The sequence below is a fragment of the Narcine bancroftii genome, chromosome 13 (assembly GCF_036971445.1).
Source record: "Narcine bancroftii isolate sNarBan1 chromosome 13, sNarBan1.hap1, whole genome shotgun sequence".
Lineage (NCBI taxonomy): Eukaryota > Metazoa > Chordata > Chondrichthyes > Torpediniformes > Narcinidae > Narcine > Narcine bancroftii.
Window position 1 is genome coordinate 76,855,427 of NC_091481.1, and position 20,629 is coordinate 76,876,055.

The window sequence follows — 20,629 nt, forward strand, 5'->3', positions numbered from 1 at the left end:
TCCGTCTGAAATAACATCCTGATCAGGATCTGTTTGCTTGCAGTGACCACCGACCGGACAGAGGTAGGATAAAAGCTCAGACATCCAGAAGCCCATCCTCTTCGAGCAATGATGTCCTACATCAAGCAACCTCACTACGCGGTCAACGGTCTGACCCTGAGCGGTTCGGGATGGACCTCCTGCATTCGGCCGTTGGATACCAAAGTAAGTGTTGCAACTCTTGTTAAACTTTTCACAATCAGACTTTATTGGACACCAGCGTGTCAGGGGAGTCGTCGTTTTGTGGCACCATCACAGGGCCAAACATTTGTATGAACCACCTTCGAAAATAAATACAAATAAGTGCAAGGTCGGGCAGTGTCTGCGGTTCATTGATCGTTCAGGAACCTGATGGCAGCGGGGGGGGGGGGGGGGGGGTAGAAACTTGCCCTTTGTGCTCATCTTCGGGCTCCTGGACCTTCCCCCCCCCCCCCTCCACATGGTAGCAGAGTGAAGAGGGCACGGCCAGGGTGGTGGGGGTCCTAGAGGATGGAGGCTGCTTTCTTCAGACACCACCTCTTGTCCCCAGGGAGTGAAGTCTGGTATCTCATTGGCAAAAAAAAAGTTTTACAGAGCGAATTGGGAGAGCAGGGATTTGGCCCATTATACCCGTTCTCTCTCACTCTCCCCCCCCCCCCCAACCCCCTTTTTGAATTACTTTTACAATCTTTGATTTATTATGAAGGCACACTGATAAGAATTCTGTCTTTGGTCAAACAGCTTCTTTCTTGGTCGTGGGTTTAGGTTTTCCTTTTTTTATATATAATAAAATATCAATACATTATAACATTTCAAATGCTGAAAGGATTGGTCAGGCCAAGTGTGAATCCGTGAAACTTTCCAGTGACACGCTGGCAAGGTGCCCACTTTCAGATGAATTGTTAAGGGGAGGCTTTCTGGATCAATATCTGCGTTGTGGATTGTGTGTTGGCGAGAGAGGCAGGGAGAAAAATGGAGAGGGAGTGAGGGGAGGGAAGGAGAAAGAGGGGAGGGAAGGAGAAAGAGGGGAGGGAAGGAGAAAGAGGGGAGGGAAGGAGAAAGAGGGGAGGAAGGAGAAAGAGGGGAGGGAAGGAGAAAGAGGGGAGGGAAGGAGAAAGAGGGGAGGGAAGGAGAAAGAGGGGAGGGAAGGAGAAAGAGGGGAGGGAAGGAGAAAGAGGGGAGGGAAGGAGAAAGAGGGGAGGGAAGGAGAAAGAGGGGAGGGAAGGAGAAAGAGGGGAGGGAAGGAGAAAGAGGGGAGGGAAGGAGAAAGAGGGGAGGGAAGGAGAAGAGGGGAGAGGCACACAAACAAGTGGGGGGGGGAGGGATGGGAGAGATGTTTTTCCTGGAGAAGTGTCTGGAACCTGTGATTATCTCAGAATAAGCATCAGTCTGTTCATGGCTGATATTAGAAGATCTTTAATGCAGGAACGTGGAACTCGGGTAAGAGACCAACCTAACCCAGTGGCCACACTCCTGCTGCTTTATCTCGTGCTTTATTTTTAATTGTCACTTTTAGCTTCGCTCGTTGACGTCAGTGTTGGCAGGACCTTGAGAACGAGGAATTGACAGCCTGACCCTGTCCCAATGAGAGTGTAAGAGGAAGGCTTTTCACTTGAAATCTTCAGCAGTAACCTTTCTCCTTTCACTCATGATTGCTGCCCATTTGTGGAGCTCACAGCTCCGGGACCCTCCAGCGTTCGGGGTTTGCGTGATCTCCTTCGTGGCCTTGCCTCCAGATGCTCCAGTTTCCTCCCACTTCCCAAACATTACACAATGTTTGGCAGGTTAAATCTCTGCTGCTGAGCAACGGAATCTGGGAATGGGGAGGGGATGTTGTTTGGATCAGATGAGAACGGTAGTGAGTCGTGTAAAAGTCAGCGTACGGGAGGGAGATAGAAAACCTGGCCAAATGGTGCGCCAACAACAACCTCACACTCAATGTCACCAAAACCAAGGAGCTGATTGTTGACTCTAGGAAAGGAAAGCCAGAGGTGAACGATCCTGTGATCATTGGGGATCAGAGGTGGAGAGGGTGAGCACATTTAGGTTCTTGGGAGTCATTATCTTGGAGGATCTTTTCTGGACCCAACACACCAATGTCATCATGAAGGAAGCACGTCAGCTCCTCTACTTCCTCGGGAGTTTTTGGAGATTTGGTATGACACCGTAAACCCTGGCAAATTTCTGCAGCCATGGAAAGTGCGCTGACCGGCTGCATCATGGTCTGGTACAGGGGAACAATGAAACCCCTGAGCATAAAGCCCTGCAAAAAGATAGTGGACACAGCCCAGGACATTATAGGCAAAACCCTCCCCACCATCAAGAACATCTACAGCGAACGCTGCTTTCAGAGAGCAGCAGCGATCATCAAGGATCTGCACCATCCAGCACACGCTCTGTTCTTGCTGCTGCCATCGGGAAAGAGGTATCGGTGCCACAAGGGCAGCACAGTTGGCGTAGCATTAGCACAACGCCTTTACATCAGCGATTGGAAGCGGGGTTTGAATCCCGCACTGTCTGTAAGGAGTTTGCATGTTCTCCCTGTGACTGTGGGGGCTCCGGTTTCCTCCCACTTTTCAAACATTTGGCAGTTGTGGGTCAATTGGGTGTAATTGGGCAGCACGGACGTGGCCAAAATAGCCTGTTACCGTGCTGTATGTCTAAATTTAAAGCCTTGGACCAGCAGGTTCGGGAACAGCTGCTACCCCTCCACCATCAGACTCCTCAATGACAAACTCTATCAGGGACTCATTTAAGGACTCTTGCACTTTATTGATTTTTTAAAAAAAAATATTTCTGTATTGCACAGTTTGTTTACATTTCTTTATTTTTTTACATGCATATGTTGTATACAGTTTTTTTCCCCCCACTGCCAATAAGTGATAATTCTGCCTCACCCGCAGGAAAAAGAATCTCAGGGCTGCATGTGACGTCAGGTTTGTACTCTGGCAATAAACCTGAATAAAGTGGGATGTGTGTGTGAGCTGGTGGTCAGGACAGACTCTGTGGGCTGAATGGCCTGTTACTTTACATTTCCTCAAATAGATAGTGTGGTCAGGTGGATAAACTGTCCATACTATCCATCAGAGCAGACTCTGCATCAGAACCAATCATGTGGAGACAAAACCACGTGATTCGTTTTGGTGACATCCCCTCTGACAGCATCACCTGATGATGTTAGTGCTGCGGGGTGTGGGGTGGGGCACAATAACTTATTTGGGGGGGGCATGGCCCGCAAATGCCCTCCCGCTACACCGACCCTGCATCGGCCATGGATTAACCTAACGGACTTAGAAATTTGGAGATCTCTGGGGCATTCAAGAGTGTGGTGAGTATGTGCCTGAGAGCACGGACTTGACAGCATTTAAAAAGTGACTGAAATCACTCTCGCAGGGAGAGCTGTGGACCACCACTGAGTGATGTTTAGCTGCTGTACAATTCTGTTGGTAAAGATGGGTAATGGGTATTTGAAAGTAGCTCAAAATGTCAATAAAATACTGGCCTTTGTCTCGGGGGGATAAGTACAATGGGATGTGAAGTCTACAGTTGTGTGAATCTTTGTACCGATTGTCGCAGCAACTGTTAAGCTTTCTAAAATGTACCTCAGGATAAAAACATTTGGAAGGGGTGTGTATTGCACTAGGGCCGACTGGGTTTGATTGAGGATGGGTTGTTTGGACAGGAGTACGTTTGAATTTCGGGGACGAGTATCATTTCTGCAGTGAATTTGGTCGGATGCGGCAGCCAGTCCTGAACATCGGGAGTCATTCCCCAGGAGCAGATGCTCCACTTGGACCCACACCTCCTCCCTCACCACCATTCGGGACCCCAAACCTTCCTTCCAAGTGGAGCAACACTTCACTTGTGTGTCTGCAGGAGTCATCTACTGCATCCGATGCTCCCCTCGCGGTCTCCTGTGCGTTGGAGAGACTGGGACGCAAACTGGGGATTCGCTTCATTGAGCACCTTGACTCTGTCCACCGCAATAGCGTGCATCTCCCAGAGGCCACCCATTTCAATTACTGATATGTCAGACTATGGTCTCATGCACTGTCAAACTGAGACCACCTGCAAATTGGAGGAAAAAAACACCTTCCACCTGGCACTTTTCAACCAGCTGGTATTGGCATAGTCTTTTCCACTTTCTGTTAAATGACCTATCCCCTCTTCTTCCCCCATCGTCTGTCCCTCTCTCTCTCTTCCCCCTCCCCTCTGTTTTCTTTCACAGACCCAAAATCAATTCTCATCTTTCCTCTTATCATATCCAAATAACACCTTTTGTTAGTCTGGACTCTTTCCCCCCCCCCCACCCCCCCCCGCTAGTCTTCACTCTTTATTATGATGCCTTCCTGTTCTTATACCTTGAAGAAGGGCTTAGGCCCAAAAAAGTTGGTTGTACAGTATATCTTTACCTCCCATGGACGACACAGGACTGGGTGTGCTCCTCCAGCATTTCCGTGTGTTTTTACTACAATCACATGGTCTGCCAACTTTCATGTTTCACCCTGCACAAAGAAAGGGACCAGAGCCGCCTCCTCAAGCCACTGCAACTAGAGTTCAGTCAAAAGATTTTGTTATTTCGGGACTTGAGGGATTTTGCTGCCAAGGTTTGGGGGATGTAGGAACAGAATAACCATGAAACAATTGGACAAAAGACTGTCAAAGTGGCATGGCTGGTGGAGCTGTCACCTCACGGCTGCCAAAATTCAGAAATGATGGGCTGATTGGCTTACCTCTGCTCCTATATCTCGTCAAGATACACAGCTGAATTGTTCCCAGCGTGTCGGGGAGATCTTGGGGGCGAATAAGGGAGGATGACAGATGCAATGAATGGACAGGGGTGCCCAAAAGTGGACTTGGTGGGCTGAAGGGCTTGCATCTGTGTTGTATGATTCTATTTCTCTTGGCATTGTGTTTTATTGGTCAGTTTGGACATGATGGGTTGAATGGCCCCTTTCTGTTCACTTGGGTCTGTTGAATCTGAAACTCAAAGTCCCCTCTTGTGGTTAAAAAGTAGAACTGCAATTGCAACCCCCTTAGGTGAATGAGAATCAGTCGGAGTCCAAATTATTTTCATACAGAAACCTTGACTCAACCATCGTTGCTTAACCTGGTTAGAGGCCCATAGAACTGTACAGCATAGAAACAGGCCAGAGGCCAGCTCGACGGTGCTAACCAGAGGACACCCTTGTGTATATACATAACGCGTGTAATAGATGATACCATGTAAAAGTCAAACCCCCCCCACTTTGGCCCAAAAATCTGGTATTTTCCCTAAATTGTATGTAAAAGTTGACCTGCCCATATTTTACCTGGCCGCACGCTCATTGGAGCTCCCAGACCTGATTTCAGATTCTCACCTAGGCCTTGGCCTCCCGTATAAGCTCCTGTCACCCCGAACATGGACTTCCCACCAGGTCCCACCCATCCAAGACCCCAAACGGCATAGGTACTTACCACGGTCAAAAGTAGTATGCGCCCCCCCCCCCAGATTTGACCCCCCCCCCAAAAAATATTCAGTCCACAAAATTTGACTGTTACATGCGCATATGTGGTAGTCCCATCGCCTACTCTGCCAGAGTGACTGTAGTCACATTTTCTATATGGTCAAGACCACTCTCTCAGACACTGATTCCCAGATGCTCACTATACCAGTGGTTCTCAACCTTTTTCTTTCCACTCACATCCCACTTTAAGTAATCTCTAGGCCATCGGTGCTCTGCGATTAGTAAGGGATTGTTTAAGGTGGGATGTGAGTGGGAAGGGGAGGTTGAGAACCACTGCTTTATACCCAACTGTTACTGAAATATTTTGCTTGAAAAAAAATTGTCATTGACCCATTTCCTTTGGAGTTACGAAACTATGCACAGGACAAGTCAATGAAGGACGATTAAAACAGTGGCTTTCAAACTTTTTCTTTCCACCCACATCCCACCTTAAGCAATCCCTTACTAATCACAGAGCACCGATCGCAGAGGGGTTACTTAAAGTGGTATGTGAGTGGAAAGGAAAAGGTTGAGAACCACTGCTCTACACTCTGGCTGAAGGAGGCCCCCCCCCCCCCCCACAGATCTCCTCTAAATGTCATACTGCTTAAACCAAAGACCTTTAGGTTTATCCATCTCTGATATGGTGAAAGGTTTCCAGGTGCCTACACTACCTATACCTATCATAACTTTACGTGCCTCAGTCCCCGCATAATCTCCTCCGCTCCAGGGAAAATAGACCTGGCTCTGCAAGACTTCTCATACATAAAACTGCACCATCCCAGTAACTTCTGGAGGACCTCCTCTCCAGTGCTATCTCGTTCTCTCTACAGCGTGGGGCGAGCAGAACAGCAAGCAGTGGTCCAGCTGAGGTCTGACCAAGGTGTTAAAATAAATTCTGTTACGAGGACACGATAAAACAATGGACCCCGTATCAACAGTTCAGCGCACAATATTTTGCAAAGCAAATGAGCACTTCCTTAAAGCAAAGTCTGTAAATATCAATGGATTCTGTTGTTTACAATGGTTTTGCTTTAAGAAAGTGCCCATTTGCTTTGCAAAGTAAAATTGCATCCCCATTGCGTCCCCTTCACAGAATTTACTTTAACATTTGGCGTAGCCGGCAGTATCTCAAGTCAGGAGCTATGGTTCGCTGCCCCTGGGTTGAGTAAGAGGCCGGGGACTGGATCAGAGGACAGAGGGGAGGTGGTCTTGACCTTTTGTCTGCTGGCCTCTGGGTCAGTGTGTTCCCTTGCCAAGGGGTCGATCGGGTTGCCTTGCCGAGATCCAAATTGATCTTAAGTGGAGAGGACAGCAGACAGAACTTGATGGAGGTCAGTGTATTTTAATTAGGCAGCAAGTCTGGGTGGACTCAGTTAATTGAAGGAATTGGGAATTGGTCAGCGAGTCGGGAACACAGTAAATTGGGGAGTGGGACAAAGAGTTCTGGACTCTATATTTAACCATTAGGCTGATTTGGCTGGAGCCTAGTGGCCCGGAAGGTAAGGGGACCTGTCACAACCACTGGTACACCAATGTAACCACTTGTCAATATGGGCTCGCGTTAGTCCTGGGCCCACCTGTCGATCAAGGCTCACGGATGTACCTCATTCACCTGTCAATGAGCAGCGGGGTCCCGATCCCATCTATCAATTCGGGCTCCGCCGGTTCCAATGCTGCCTGTCAATTAATGCTCGCGCTTGTACGTGCGCACGAGTCTAAGTTCCGCCTAATGCAGTGTCGCTCACCGGAGGTTCATTTTTTTGAAAAAGACCCTCCCTTCTTCTGTGTTATTTTGTATCGACTCTTTTTTTTGAACATTTTATTTATCCCTTTGTAACTAAGACTTTTCAAATTATTTGGGGGTCGCAGTAGGCTTCTGTTGGGTGAAGTTTTGTTTGATTTTAATGAAGTTTTTCCTCCCCTCTTTCAACCAAACACCAACTGGTGTCGTCCCAGCACAGACCCGGTGGGTGAATTTAGAACGTGTGAGGACATCATGCCAAAAGGCTAATAAATGGAGCAATTTCACCTAATTCAACGAAGGGTGAGGGCAGGGGGGCACGGTCAGGGGGAGCCTTACTAGTCATCCTAGGGCCTGTGTACTAGTTAAATCTGCCACTGTATATTTGCGGAATTGATCAGCCAGACAAGGGCTGGCCGGGTAAATTTTAAATAGTGAAGTGAGAATCGAGTTGGTGTTTTATTCTGTCCTCTTCACAGAATTTATTTTAAGAAAGGTTTTGCAGAGTTGGGGTATAACCTCCTTACTTCTGTATTCAGCCCATTGAACGCCAGTAGCCCATATGCATTCCTATCCATGTAAGCGTCCATTGGTTCAGCTTGAGCATCCCCTCTCTGGATGTAGACCAAAACCTACACACCACCCCCCCCCCCCCCCACCGCCCGGTGTCCTCAACAAGGTTTACCCAACACACTGATGTCCCTCAACAGTTGCCAAATCTGAATACAATGCCAAAGCACGGAGAAATGTCAATGAAGAAATGGTACATGAGGAACTAACATGCCTTTGGGGACCCAGGCCCATTAATTTCAAGGCCAGGACCAGTCAAAGAGTTTATATGATGCATGTGAAATTGCTATCCCATGAGACAGTGCAACAAGTGAAGAGTTTATAGTGAGAATTTTTTCTGACCAGAGTAATGTATTTTTTTTTAAATGGCTGGTCTTTCCACAGCCCCTACATGACCTCCCAAGGCTTCAAAGCTCTGGGTGGGCACTCGCTGATTCATTGTGCGAAGTTCAGCAAACAGCGGATGCATGGCAATATCCCAGGGGCTCGAGCGTCTTGCCTGATTTTTGTGATGTTGGTTGGGTATAAGTAGTTGCTGCTGGGTTCTTGGAGAACCCCCACCCCCCCCACCCCCGCCCTGCTCACTTTATGCCTACGACTGTGTGGCTCAGTACGACAGCAACACCACCCGCAGGTTCACTAACGATACCACGGTTAGTGTCTCAAAAGGGGTGATGGGTCAGCGTACAGGAGGGAGATTGAAAGGTTGGCTGAATGGTGCACCAACAACAACCTCGCACCCAATGACACCAAAACCAAGGAGCTGACTGTTGACTTTAGGAAAGGAAAACCAGAGGGGTAAAATAGGGTGATCATTGGGGGATCAGAGATGGAGAGGGTGAGCACATTTAAGTTCTTGCGAGTCACTATCTCAGAGGATCGTTCCTGGATCCAACACACTAAAGGCATCGTGAAGAAAGCACGTCAGTGCCTCTACTTTATCAGGAGTTTGTGGAAGTTTGGTAATGACATCAGAAACCCTGGCAAATTTCTACAGGTGTATGGTGGAAAGTTTGCCGACTGGCTGCATCACAGTTTGGTTTGGGGACACCAATGCTCCCATGCGTAAAGTAGTGGGCATAGCCCAGGACAAATCCCTCCCCACCATCGAGAACATCTACAGGGGAATGCTGCCGTCAGAGAGCAGTAGGATCCACACCACCCATCACTCGCTCTGTTCTCACTGCTGCCATCAGGAAAGAGGTTTAGGTGCCACAAGACATGTACAGCCAGGTTCGGGAACAGCTGCTACCCCTCCACCATCAGAATCCTCCATAACAAACTCCACCAGGGACTCATTTAAAGACTCTTTTGCACTCTATTGATATTTCTTTCTGTATTGCAGTCAGTTTGTTTACATTTCTTTATTTGTTTACATGTGAATGCTGTGAATAGTTTTCACTGCCAGTAAGTGGTAATTCTGCCAGCAGGAAAAAGAATCTCAGGATTGTACGTGATGTCATGTATGTACTCTGACAATAAATCTGAATCTGCTGGACACAGTGGACGAGACTCCCCCGTTCTTCTCAGCTTAAGATTATAGAGGCTGAAACCTGGGAGGTTTGACGTCCAATCTGAAAGATGGCATCTGCTCTCCTGCCTCAGGCAAGGGGAAGCTTAGCTTGAGCCCACAGGTGCTAACTTGAGGTGAGGATGTTCCCCAAAGAATCTACGCCCTAATTTTTCAGCCAGCTGATGTTTGGACTTGGGAGAGATGTCCAGAAGATCACACAATTTATATTATTTATACTTCATTCTTGCTCATGTTCAGCTCCAGTCAGGTTTGTTGTTGCATGTACCAAGGCACAGAGAGTTTGTATTTTAAGCAGGGCAGCAAGTCACCTAATGCATAGTACAGATGCCCCCCCCACACCCCCCCCCTCGACATGCTCAGAGTTCCGGCCGATGGGTTGGGTCTTGAAATGGACACCTGTTACTCCGGGCCGACACGCTTTTAAAACTGGAGAGCCGCGGCACTTCGTCTGCGGCCCAGTCCGCTTGGGGCACTGGAAAGACCCGTTGTCCACCAGCACCTGGCCTGCGCTCAGCTCCCCCACCGCCTTCGTGCCCGAGAGTACAACACATTTGGCGGCAGTGGAGTCTCAGCGGACTCCTGGCCCTGGCTGCCACCTTGTTGGTCCATTAAAATCAACAGCACCTGGATCCCTGCGACCTGACCTGTAATTTTAATTTTTAAAAATTTTTACAGTATTTCCACCCCACCCCCCACAGTTGTATATACAGATGGTCGTAAGTCGCATAGGGTCATAAGTAGAGGGCCACCTGTAGAGCACTTTAAAAAAAAATGCAGGGTCTCAGAGCTCAGCTAGAATGGAGCAGTGGCTCATGTGAGGTTCATTTAGGAGTCTGATCACAGCTGGAGAGAAATTAGAGGGGTGATCTCTCGTTCACGATGGGAGGACGGAGTGTGCTGGGGGTGCCTTTTAACATGTTGTCGGCTGGCAAGGCCGCTGGAAGTGAAGACGAAGTTAATGGAGGAGAGGAGGGAATTGCATGATGTCAACTGTATTGTCTGACGCGGGAGTAGAAGCTGGGATGATTGATCTGAGAGCATTGAGTTCAAATCCCACCACAGCAATTAGGAGTAATTAAATGTGTAATAAAAGAAGCTGGTTATTATTAGTGTGCCATCGAGCGATTAAAGCCTCAGTTGGTTTGGGTGTCCTTTAGGGGATGGAGATCCACTGTTGTCACCTTTCATGTCTCTCCCTCCCACCCCATTTCCCCCGCCCACCAAGTTCTTATTTTGCCCTCAGATGAGGCGCAGATCTCTGTTCGCCCAACAAGGGCCGAGGTGATGCTGACGCACCTGATGAAGAGATTCAGGCAGGTTTTGTGAAGCAGAATTATTGGAGTGGCTCCCACTGCCTGACCTGCAAGGTGGAGCTGGGTCTTGGGCTGGGCCCAGTGCCTTTTGACGGCTCGCGTTGGTTCTGAATGCCTCTGAGCAGGAACAGTGGAGACACATTTAAACTCGTCAAATTGAATAGATCAGTCTATTTAACTTGGTGTGAATGAATTTTAAAAAATAATAATTAAAATAAGGTGGAAAAGGACTACAGAGAGTGGTGGGTTCAAGAATGGAAACCGTGGGTTCTAGCAACTTCTGGACAGACACGAGAACACGTAGAGACGGAGGGTTAGGTATCATGTGCAGGCAGGAGATGGAGTTTAATTTGGCAACCTGGATATCGTGGGCCAAAAGGTCTGTTCTGGTAATATACATTCCATGTTCTTTGGCTTGGCTTCGCGGACGAAGATTTATGGAGGGGGTAAAAGTCCACGTCAGCTGCAGGCTCGTTTGTGACTGACAAGTCCGATGCGCGACAGGCAGACACGGTTGCAACGGCTGCAGGGGAAAATTGGTTGGTTGGGGTTGGGTGTTGGGTTTTTCCTCCTTTGCCTTTTGTCAGTGAGGTGGGCTCTGCGGTCTTCTTCAAAGGAGGTTGCTGCCCGCCAAACTGTGAGTTCCATGTTAAGGAACTTATAATTAACCATGGTCAGTGATTGTCCAAATTTAAAATTTTAACAGGTCCTCCCTACCCATGAGCTCGTGCTACCCAATGAACCTACAGATCCTGTACGTTTTAAAAGGTGGGGGGAAACTGGAGCACCTGGTAGATACCCATGCAGACACGGGGAGAAGGTACAAAGTCCTCACAGACAGCACTGGATTTTAAACCTGGGTTGCTGGTGTTGGAATAGCGTTGCGCTAACCGTAAATGGGCAATGCCAGAGGAACCAGTGCAAACCTGGTGAAACCACATGCATTAAGCTGAATTTACATGGGGGGGGGGAGGGGAACAATGTACCCTTGTGTAGATCCAGGGGTGTGCTGTGATTCAGATGATGTAGTCTGGGTGCAGATTCTAACATGTGTAAGAGCTGGCCAGGGATTTCCACCGAGCCTTCAGGGTAACCTGACCCAGTGCCATCAGCTGTCTGATGGTCTCCATTCTCTCCACTACAGAGTTCTTCATGTACGGACGGTGGGCATTCCTGGTCCTCCTGAACTCCTGTCTTGTCCACGTTGAGACTCGGGTTGTTCTCACACCATTTCAGGAGATTTTTTTCCTCCGTTATTGCTGATGAGGCCGGCGCCTGTTGTGCTGTCTGCAGACTTGATGACACAGTTGGAGCTGGGTCTGGTGATGCAGTTGTGGGGTCACCACGTGAACAGAAGTGGGCTGAGCGCGCAGTCCTAAGGTGCGCCAGTGCTCAGTGTGATGTTCTGCTACCGACCTGGACAGATGGTGCTCTTTTCGTTAGGAAGTCTGGGAGCCAGTTACTGAGAGGGGTGTTGTGTCCCAGCGAGAGCAGCTTCTCCACCAGCTACGGCAGAATCTTCCTCTTCGTCTGCTGCCTGAAAATGGTCAAAGCTCCAGGTCTGGAACCGATGAGTTTAACACGGAAGTCAAAAGATTTGTCAAGTTCTCAATGGAGACAAGAACTGAAACTGATTGTAGGAGTTTTGAAATTGGAGGAATTAGGATCCAGTGTGGAGAAGTATTAGAATATTAATTTCCTGCCTAAGTTCTTTTTATTTAGATTTATTGTCGAGTACATACATTACGTCACATACAACCCTGAGATTCATTTTTCTGTGGGTGCGGCAGAATTACCACTTATTGGGAGTTCAAAAAAAATGGACTCAATGCACACATATGAACAAATAAAGAAATGTAAACAAACTGATGGTGCGATACAGAGAGAGGAGGAAAAATCAATAAAATGCAAATGTAAGAGTCCTTAAATAAATTCCTGAATGAGTTTGTTATTAAGGAATCTGTGCAAAGGCTATGACTATAAATAGATTCCCCCCCCCCCCCCCCGAGTGCCAGTGTTCTCTTAAATAAAATGAAAAATTAAAAAAGAAAATAAAGACCTATTTCAGGTGCTGGCAAACAGAGAAACATTCATGCAACAAGTCAAGGTGGATCCGTGGAGGGAGAAAGAGGGTGTAGGTGACAGGTCTGAGGTCCGCCATTGGAAATACTGGCTCTATTCCCTCTAAGCTGTGTGCACACCCAAGCTTTGGAACCAGCGCACGAGGGAAATTAAAGTGCCCTCAAAAGATTAATTTCATGGAGCAACAAACGGAGCAAAGTTCAAAGTGTAGAATAAAATCTTAACTAAATCCATTACTTCATAGAATTCAATCATACTTGAATGATATTAAAACATGCCAGTCAAGTTTTGTTGGCCATGAGCGATCGGCTGTGCCATAATGATCTTGAAACAATTTCGTTTACATTTGCACAAGCATTCAGTGCACATAGACTTTTGTCACAGAATAAAAATTTGCACAACACAAGATCTTTGTGGACATTGAATATTAAAAACATTAGAGGGAACATTGACTGCTGGGGACATTACCCAAGGTATTAGCTGTTCCTCTCTCCAGGTGTGCTGCCTGACCTGCTGGGTGTTTCCAGCAGTTCCAGCTTACGTGGATAGCTCCTTGTGATGCGATTTGGGGTGAATTTCAGGGCACAGAGTCCAGGGAGCTGAAAGCTCAGCTAACAATGATCTGGCAGCGAGAGGTCAACAAGGATGAGATGGGTGGGGATTTTAAAATCGGCATCTCACTTAACTGAGAGTCCGTGCCAGTTATCATCTGAGGAGTGGGGATTTTAGGGCACAGACATTGGAGTTTAGGGAGGCAGCTTTAAGAACTACACGTCAGCGACTCTACTTCCTCAGGAGTTTGTGGAGGTTCGGCATGTCATCGGACACCCTGGCAAATTTCTACAGAGGTGCCGTGGAAAGTTTGATGACTGGCTGCATCACGGCCTGGTATGGAGACACCAATACCCCCTTAGCATAATGCCCTCCAAAAGATAGTGGACCCAGCCCAGGACTTCACAGGCAAAACCCTCCCCGCCATCGAGAACATCTACAGGGGAACGCTGCCGTCAGAGAGCAGCAGCGATCATCAAGGATCCACATCACCCAGCGCACGCTCTGTTCTCGCTGCTGCCATCAGGAAAGAGGTATCGGTGCCACAAGACTCACACCATCAGGTTTGGGAACAGCTACTACCCCTCCACCGTCAAACTCAACGACAAACTCAATCAGGGACTCTTGCATTTTTTTTCTCTTTCTCTGTATTGCACAGTCAAGTTGTTTACAATTCTTTACATGTTTACATTTGCACGTTGAATTTTTCTTTTGCACTGCCAATAAGTAGCAATTTTGCCTCAGCCTCAGGAATGTGATGTCATGTATGTACTCTGACAATAACTTGGAGTCTGAACTGAATTGTTTAATGGATTGAGATACAGTGAAAACATTTGTGAATAAAGTAGGTATATAAACCTGTACACTGTATAAAAGACATGGAAGAATATGTACAGGGGGTGGTGTTAATTGAGGGATGTGAGGTTAATCTAATTCTTTAACTTAGACACACAGCACAGTAACAGGTCCTTTCAGCCCATAAGCCCGTGTTGTCCAATTTACACCCAATTGACCTACAACCCTCAGCTCCGCCGGTATGTTTCTAACGGTGGAAGGAAACCGGAGCCCCTGGGAAAAGACATGGGGAGAACGTACTTATAGACAGTCCCAGTCTCCAGCGTTGTAGCAGTGCTGCTCTATCCGCTACATTAATTGTGCTGCCCATTAGGGCAGAAAATGGCATGTAGGGAAAAGATCAGGTGCAGTCTCAATGAATGATGGGGCCTTGGCATCCTCCCACTCCTGGTTTCTACATTCAAAGAAATAGTTTGAATCTTTTGTGGAGAGGAAGGAGGTGCAAAACTTGGAATTGATGTTTACATTATAAATGTCATTGGGTACCCTTGATTCTTGTCTCAGCTACACCGCGCAAACAGCGGCGAGAAAGAACCACCTTCACCCGAGCCCAGCTGGATATCCTGGAGTCTCTCTTCGCGAAGACCCGATACCCTGACATCTTCATGCGCGAAGAGGTGGCACTAAAAATCAACTTGCCGGAGTCCAGGGTTCAGGTAAGAGATGACTTCTTCTAGGGAAGGGGACTACCTCACCTTAAGGTGCCGCAGCAGTGACTCAGAGGCCTAGACTTGGAGATGTGAGTTCAAGGCCCATGAAAGTTAATGGAGGAACGAGTTAATAATGGAATATAACCTGCTGCCCATTTGCCAGTCACTGAGATTGGCAAAGGGGTTGGGTCAAGCTCTCCTGCACCTCTTCAAAGCAAAATTATTTTTAGTTATTTGGGTTTTTTATAAAGAAAGAAATGAATGCAATTTTTAAATTTTGAAATTCTGGTGTTCTCTCTCTCTCTCTCTCTCTCTCTCTCTCTCTCTCTCTCTCTCTCTCTCTCTCTCTCTTTCTCTCTGTATTTCATTGCTTCCGTTTTTGTTTGTCTGCCTCTCTCTCTATCTCTGTCACTGTTTGTCTGTCTGTCTCTCTCTCTCATCTTTGTCTCTCATTCTATCTCTCTCATTCTCTCTGTTTCACTGCCTCCGTTTCTATCTGCCTCTCTCTCTCTCTGCAACCTTCTATAACTTTTTGTCTGTACCTCTCCCTCTCTCTGTGAATCACTCCCTCTTTTTTGCTCTGACCCTCTCTCCATTCTTCTCTGTCTTTATCACGTTTAATGCCTCATTAGGCCCAACTCCTTTATTCCCTGGGGTCGGATCCAGAGCCATGTTCAGGCACAGTAACCTGTCAGACCCAGAGGAGGTAGAACGACTATCCCCCTGACAGCCTGTCCCATTACAACGCATTAGAGGCTCGAACTAACTCCTTTTGCTCGATTAATCTGCCACTTCTCTTTCTGGTTGAACTAAGTAAATAAGTGATGTCTCAAATTCTCAGCCACGGGTTTAAATTATTAACAACAATAAATAAACCATACGGAACTGCTGTTTGTAAAATACCACTGCTCTGCATGAATGATGTGGTGATAACATTGTTTCATAAACCAACTGAATAATTGGGCTTTTGAATCGTAGAAAATTTATGATGAGCAGGGAGGGAATTCAGCCCGTTGTGCCCCTGCAGGTCAAAAGAGCTACACAGTCAAATCTCATTTTACAGCACAGGACCTCTGGCGCTAAGGGTCATTATTGTTCAAGTGGATATCCAAGTACTGTCCTCAATGATGGCCCAAGATTCATCAGTTACAGACCTGAGGATTTGTGTCAACTGTTCCGGTCTTTAGGAAGTTTAATCCTTTCCTGAGCTAGGCCATTGCCAGCATTTATCACCTATCCCTGATTACCCCTGAGGAGAGGTGGCGAGCTACTTTCCCTCAATTTGCAGGTAGGATGCTCCAGGATTCAGAGCAGATCACCTCTGTAGGTTCAAAATGTTGGTCAGGACTCTGGAAGGGGAGTTTGGAAATTTCACATCCACCAGAGAGAGGGGGCAGTTTGGGGACGTGGTGTTGGGTTACGATATAAAGTCAACACCTCCAACTGTACCGCCAGCCTCCCACCCTGTGTTAGCATGGGTTTCTGTCCTCAAGGATCTGCTGTGTGAAACAGTAGAGTGACAGAGTGGTCGTTGGGCAAACAGAAATCCTCAGATCACTGAAGAACTAACGGGAAGATTTATTATAACAATTCCAATGGTCTTCCCTCTCCTTGATTGATCTGTGATTGGCTGACGTGTGGTAATTTATGTCACTGTTGGCATTTTTAAAAAGATGAATAGATTTGAAAGAACAGAACGATCTCTCTTTGGGAGGTTGGAGTGGAACAACATGGGAGCAGGAGGCTACTCTGCCCATCAAGCCTGCCCTCCCAATCATGGCTGATAGGCTCTTAGTTGGAAGGATCAGGGTTCAAGTCCTGGTCTGGAGACTGGGACACAAGCCCCCCAGGCTGGCGGACCAGAGCAGAGCTGAGGGAAGGTGCAGGAGTTGTTCCACCTAGCTGCCTCTGCCTTCATACGGTGTCCTTCACCTTCTTCCACCCTCTCTCACCTGCCAATCAACGGCCGACTCCACCACTTGCCCTCCCCACCTGCCTGTCATCTTTCACCCTTCCCTGGTTCACTGGCCCCTGTCTCAACCCTGACCTCATTACACCGGCTTTCTCCCCTCTCCATCCCTGGCCTTGATGAAGGGTTCCGGCCTGAAACATTGGCCATTCTTTTTGTTCCATAGAGCTACTTGACCTGCTGAGATCTGCCAGTAGATTGCTTTTTTCTGGAGGTGTTGTCTCATGACCCACAAGAACATAAGAAATAGGAGCAGGAGTCGGCCATCCGGCCCATCGAGCCTGCTGCACCATTCAATGAGATCTTGGCTGATCTGATGATCAGCTCATCTCCACCTACCTGCCTTTTCCCCATATCCCTTAATCCCCCAACTCTGTAGAAATCTATCCAACTTTGTCTTAAATCTATTTACTGAGGTTGACTCCACTGCTTCAATGGGCAGCAGATTCCACTGATTTACGCCCTCTGGGAAAAGGAGGTCCTCCTCATCTCCGTCCTAAATCTACTCCCCTGAATCTTGAGGCTGTGTCCTCTAGTTCTGGTCTCCCCCACCAATGGGAGCAACTTACCTACCTACCTCCATCTTATCCATGCCTATCATAATCTTATCCATTTCCATAAGATCCATTTCCATAAATTCCAGCGAGTATAGTCCTAGACGACTCAATCTCTCCCCATAGGCCAATCCACTCATCTCTGGAATCAACCTGGTGAATCCCCTCTGCACCGCCTCCAAAGCCAGTCCATCCTTCTTCAAGTAAGGAGACCAGAACCGCACGCAGCTCCCCAGATGTGGCCTCACCAGGACCTTGTCCAGTTACAGCAGAACCTCCCTGCTCTTAAATTCCATCCCTCCGGCAACGAAGGCCAACATTTCATTTGCCTTCTTGACAGCCTGCTGCACCTGCAAACCTACCTTTTGCGATTCATGCACAAGCCCTCCCAAGTCCTTCTGCAAGGCAGCACGCTGCAATCGCTTGCCATTTAAATAACCTGATCTTCCTTTTTTCCTTCCAAAGGGAATAACCTCACATTCGTCTGCATTGTACTTGCCTATTAACCTATCTGTATATCCCTGCAGACTCTTCATATCCTCCACACACAATTTGCTTTTCCCCTCGATACCATCAGAAAACTTAGATACACTCTGTCCCCTCTTCCAGATCATTTAGTCTACCGTGAACAGCACCGACCCCTGTGGCAACCCACTCATTTCCGATTACCAACCAGAAAAACACCCCTGTACCCCTACTCTCATTGGTTAACTCGTCCCCTATTTCTGCTAATACATCACCCCCCAATTCCATGCATTCTTATTTTCTGTATAAGCCTTTTATGTGCCCCCCCCCCCCGCAACAGTGACTGGAGACCATATACCTGGAAGCAGAGGCATTGATGGGTGATTGTGGGATCTTTCAGTGCACTGGTTACCACAGTCCTTCGCTGTGGAAGAGGATTAATTCCTGTTTTACTACCCTGTGAAGGTCTGGTTCAAAAACCGACGGGCCAAGTGTCGTCAACAGCAGCAGCAAAGCAGTGGACAGCCCAAAGCACGGCCCACCAAGAAGAAGAGTTCACCCGCACGGGACACGAGCTCCGAGACCACCACCAGCGGTCACTACAGCCCCACCCCTCCGTGCGCCGGGGTGACGCCCAGTTCCACTGCCAATGCCACCGTCTCCATCTGGAGCCCAGCCTCCATCTCCCCCATCCCGGACCCCTTGTCCTCCACAGCCTCCTGCATGCAGCGATCGGCGGCATACCCCATCACCTACAGCCAAGCCCAGGGCTACAGCCAGAGCTACTCCGGCTCCTCCTCCTACTTCAGCGGCCTGGACTGTGGCTCCTACCTCTCCCCGATGCATCCCCAGCTCTCTGCCCCCAGTGCCGCACTCAGCCCACTGGGCACTCCGACCTTGGGGAGCCACCTCAACCAATCGCCGGCTTCCCTGTCTGCTCAAGGTTATGGCTCTGCTGGACTGGGCTTCAACACTGTCGACTGTCTGGATTACAAAGACCAAACCTCTTGGAAACTGAATTTCAGCGCAACTGACTGCCTGGATTACAAAGACCAAACCTCTTGGAAGTTCCAAGTCTTGTAAACAAACCAATGAAATGAACAAACCATCTTATTTCTATCTTCCCTCCCCTCTACTAACCCCCCCCTCCCCCACCCCGAACCCAATCGATGCAAGTTGTGGAGAGTGAGAAGCCAGTTTACCCAGAAACAAATGTGAGCGAGTTTTGCAAAGGACTTTTAGTAGCAATGGTTCGTCCGGTCAATGTCCAGAGCTGAACTAGCGATGGAAAAGTCTCATCAACCCTGGCAGAAATGAAACTGCTCAAGTCACTTGCCAGAACTTTATAAAAGGCCTCAGCAAGTCTTGAAAATAAGGCCTCGAGCTCCCTACTCTCAAGAAATTGCTTCCTGCAAATATATCACCAACGTCTTGGGCCCGAGCCCTTCTTCCTTGGTTCTATCAGGGTGGATTTAGAATCAGCGACCACTGGAGGCCTGGCAATGTGTTTCTGAGCCAGGATGTGGGATTTAGGAGGTGCTGTCAGAGAGAGGGCTTCACTGGTGTCTTGTGGTGATGCGATTTTTCAGTCACTGACCAGAACCTGCTGTTTCCGTGCTTGCAATAGACCGAGGATGACGTCAGAGCCATGATGGATTGGTTTCCTGGAGGCAAGCAACTCTTGCTTCAGGAACATTGGCTTCAAACTCAGTTTGGGTGAAGACATGGAATAATGCGGACGTTGGGGCTTGGTTATCCCATCAAGAGATCCTCGGAACTCTCCCTCTCTCAACACATCGCTTCCTCTTTTGTGCTGTTTTGTTTTTCAATATTTTGGGACTTTTTAACAAAATCTTAGAAGATTCTGAAAAGAAATTGTCAGTGAGCTATTAATTCTGGTTTGTTAGGTCATTGTATTAACAGAAGTAATTAAGTTTATCAACTCCAGAAATGCACAATCTCACTCAGGGGATGTTTAAAACTATATGTTATTTATACAGAGGGGCTCTCAATAGAATTGGCACTAGTTCCTCTCGTTGCAATATTAGTCTCCATCTCCCTAAAGTCAGCGGCACCAGTAATGTAATGATGACCTAGGAGAGGCCATTTGCTCTGCTCTCAGTCACTTCTCTGGAGTTTCCCAGAGCCGATACCCAAAGCTTTGGCCATTTTATTGTCCATTTGGGAGTTTTCTCCTGCCCGACAGAGCCACAGAGTGTGAGCGAGTCTCTGCAGGAGGTGGTTTCAGGTTTAGGCGGTTAAACTGGGAGATCCACGTGGTTGAAGACCCCATTCCTTTAGTTAAGGTGGGGGGGACACACTGGCGAGGCTAACTCTTAACCCCCATCGATTGAGATTGAGTGGTCAATGTGTTGAAGGTGGGGGGAAGAAACGTGCAAGTCTGCAGACGCTGTGATTGTAATAAAAGCAGAGAGATGCTGGAGGAGCTCGGTTGGTCTCATCAGCCAGAGCTATGCCTTGGACCAGAGCCCTTCTTCAAGGTGTAGGGGATCTTGAAGGAGGGCTCAGGCCTGATATGTCAGTGATGTATCTTTACCACCTACGGACGCTGCGTGACTTGGCCGAGTTCCTCCAGCATCTTTGTGTTTTTACTCTGTTAAGGAAGCTTCCTTGGTTCTATTGGGGTGGATTTCGGAGCAGTGACTATTGGAGGCCTGGTAATGTGTTTCTGAGGTGGGATGTTGGATTTTGAAGAATCGGAGACAGGGGCTTCACTGACGTCTCGCGGTGGGCTGTGGCCAGATCTCCAGGCTCCCAGGGCCTCACAGGGAATAAGCAACTTAGGGTGAGAGGGAGGAATGGGGTGAGTTGGGGAC

At 48.0% G+C, this 20,629-nt stretch overlaps 1 protein-coding gene across 1 annotated transcript; it reads left to right on the forward strand.

Annotated features, from left to right (window-relative positions):
- Window positions 1–108: 108 nt before the first annotated feature.
- Window positions 109–18,913, forward strand: LOC138748971 (homeobox protein otx5-like). The gene is given in 4 exon segments (XM_069909950.1): window positions 109–163; window positions 166–204; window positions 14,659–14,810; window positions 18,258–18,913. Coding segments are annotated over 4 exon segments (864 nt in total). The 3' UTR covers window positions 18,876–18,913.
- Window positions 18,914–20,629: the final 1,716 nt, after the last annotated feature.